Source organism: Drosophila miranda, chromosome XL (genome assembly GCF_003369915.1).
Source record: "Drosophila miranda strain MSH22 chromosome XL, D.miranda_PacBio2.1, whole genome shotgun sequence".
In the NCBI taxonomy this organism is placed as follows: Eukaryota; Metazoa; Arthropoda; class Insecta; order Diptera; family Drosophilidae; genus Drosophila; species Drosophila miranda.
Window position 1 is genome coordinate 4091765 of NC_046673.1, and position 2668 is coordinate 4094432.

General features: G+C 41.6%; 1 protein-coding gene across 1 annotated transcript; it reads left to right on the plus strand.

Moving 5' to 3' along the window:
- Positions 1-611: 611 nt before the first annotated feature.
- On the plus strand, positions 612-2365 carry LOC117195349 (G-box-binding factor-like). Its single transcript, XM_033399938.1, has 2 exons — positions 612-784; positions 1305-2365. Exon 2 carries the CDS (start codon positions 2090-2092, stop codon positions 2354-2356), a length of 267 nt encoding a protein of 88 aa, XP_033255829.1. The 5' UTR covers positions 612-784; positions 1305-2089; the 3' UTR covers positions 2357-2365.
- The last annotated feature ends 303 nt before the right edge of the window (positions 2366-2668 follow it).

Below are 2668 nucleotides of genomic sequence, written 5' to 3' on the forward strand. Positions count from 1 at the left end.
AATGAACTTTTCTCTTATTGTTTTTGTTTTTCCGCATGGCTCACTTACACGGCGCTGCTCACGCACACCACTAAAGCAAACTCTCTCTTAAGAGCGCTCTCTTAGAGTGAGTATTTTCTGATAAAAGTAAAATATTTTTATGAATGTTAAACAATTTGAATTTTTGTTAGGATTATGGTTTACTTGAAGCTGAATCATTTCGACCTGTAGAGAGTGTGTATTTTCAATTGAAGAGAGCGAGCGTGCGGACTCTAGACGGACTCGACTCTGCATCACCGTTTTCGTTCCCAACGAGGAAGAGAGAGAAAGAGATAGCCGTATTTTTGCGTGAGAGAGTGAGAGAGAGAGATACTCATACTTGAAACGCAAAATTGTGTAGTCAGAGCGTAAAACGCTCTCTTTGGCTACAAGCCTTGTAAACCTTCACTGTATATTAAGTGTTGGGGTGGGTTTTACGTTGCGTGCGCTGAATTTTCTGGGCCGTTTTGTGTGTTGCCCATACCTTTTTTACCCTGCTTGCAGCACGTTTTCTAGCAGCATGTAGCCGAGCAACATTTTTAAGCACCAGCAACATTTAAAGGCGGGGCGGGCGTATTTGAAACGGCCTTGCCTCGATTAAACATGTCCAATCGTTCGCCGTCAGCTTTCCAATCGCCGGAAAGCGCACGCATCGAACGCCGCCGCCGTTTTCCCGGTTCCCGCTTCCCACCTCACACTCACTCACTCTGCGTGTATGCGTTTATGCGTCTGTGTTTGTTTGTGTGTGTGTGTGCTGGCCTCTGTTGTGGGTTAACAGTATTTTTTTTACGTTTTTGTTGATGCCTCTACTTCTATGGTTCCATAGTTCTACAATATATGTATACCCCCCGCCCCACCCGCTGCAAATAAGCTTCAAATGCCACAGATTGGATATACCGCCAAAGTGCAGCAAAAGAGTGCAGTTTGTGTGTGTGTGTGTGTGTGAAGCAATAATAATAATATTCGAAATAATAGTAAAAGTGGAGATCGTTGAAGTAGAGAGATATTGGGGCACGCCTCCCGCCTCTTGCCTTTTGCCTTTTGCTTTATTTTTGTTTTGTGTGGAACCTCTTACTGGGTTTTTGGGCAAGGACGCAGCCCCAGCTGGCGTTGACTGCAGCAGCAGCAGCAGCAGCAACAGCAGCAGCAACAGCAACAGCATCAGTGGCCAATGCAAATCCAATTGACATTTGGCCTCTCTTCGTCTTTAGATCGCCTCAAAATTAACCGTATTTTTTTTCTTTTTTCCTTTCTCTGTGTGTGCGTGTGTGTACATGTGCGTGCAGCCAACAACAGCAACAAAAGCAACAGCAACAACAAAATTTTTAAATAACAAAAAATTGTGCAAAAAATAAGGAAGAAAAATCAACAGCTGCTGCATTTGCAGAAATCAAACCAAAAGGATAAGGGAAAACCAACACCCTCCCAAAAATCTGATCTGAAAATAAACGAAAAGTGAATCCCCTAAAAGTATACCAAATTAAAGAAAAGGGATCCCCCCCCAAGGAATATATAGCATAAAAATAAAATAAAAGTAAAGCTCTAAAATATTTACAAAAATAATATACGATTTTAAGTGATAATTTTCTTACCCCCAAAAGAGTTTACCCTAAAAAATATACAATAATAAAAAAATGCGCTAAAAGTTCTGGGAAAACTTCAGCAAAAAGTGCTCTCAAAGAAAGAAGAAAGAAGTGCTTAAAAGAATTACTTCAAAACCAGAAGGAAAAATATCCAAAAATACAAAAAAAGAACGTGAAAACCTAAAGGAAAACAAAAGAGAATAAGAGTAAGAAGTGATCCCAAAACATGAAGAAAAAGTGAAGAAGGAGGAAAACAGGAATAAGAAATAGCAGGAAAAAGTGTTAGCAACAGGAAGAAACCCAAAAAGAAGATTGTATTCTAAGTAGATTTATTTCTAGCATATTCTTCCTTCAAAAAAAATAATAATATTACTATTAAATAAAAAGAGAGCGGGAAAGAGAGGTAGAGAGCTCTCTCTGCTAATGTGTGCGCGTGTGACTGCGTGGAGAGGGTAAAACTACAAGCTGAAAGTGCTTGGTGGCAGAATATGGATAGCGTCTGCCACCACTCCACCTCGCCAACCCGCTACCTCGCCGCTCAACGACATCATTATCATCACCTTCAGAGTCAGAATCAGAATCAGCATCAGCATCAGCATCTGCACCAGAAGCAGCATCAACAGCAGCTTCAACATCGACAGCAGCAGCTGAGCGACAACATAGCAACGGATCCACGTGCCACGTATCACCTGAGCAGCAAGCTGGCCATTGCAGGAGCGCTAGCAGGCCACAAAGATGCCACCGCTGCAACATGAACAATTGATGTAAGTCCCTACGAAAAAAGTAGTCCCACCGGCAAAACCCCTAGGAATAAGAAATGATCTAAATACTAAAGGATCCCCAAGCGCTATATTGTTAAAGAATGGAGCAACATTACGCAGTATCGAGTTATTGGGCGGCTCTATCCCAGTCTTAGGAGAGAGAATACCATCTTTGCCAGAATTTGAATGAGATATTCCCCCTTTGCCACCCGTGGCTGTCCGTCTGCACTGCAGGCTGTAAAGCCTGAAAGAAAGCTAAGCTCAAACATCATTAGAATTATAGAATTATGTAGAAATTGAAATATA

Bases quoted from the DNA above. Each gene is read 5' to 3' on its own strand.
- LOC117195349 (XM_033399938.1), top strand. From the start codon at position 2,090: ATGGATAGCGTCTGCCACCACTCCACCTCGCCAACCCGCTACCTCGCC.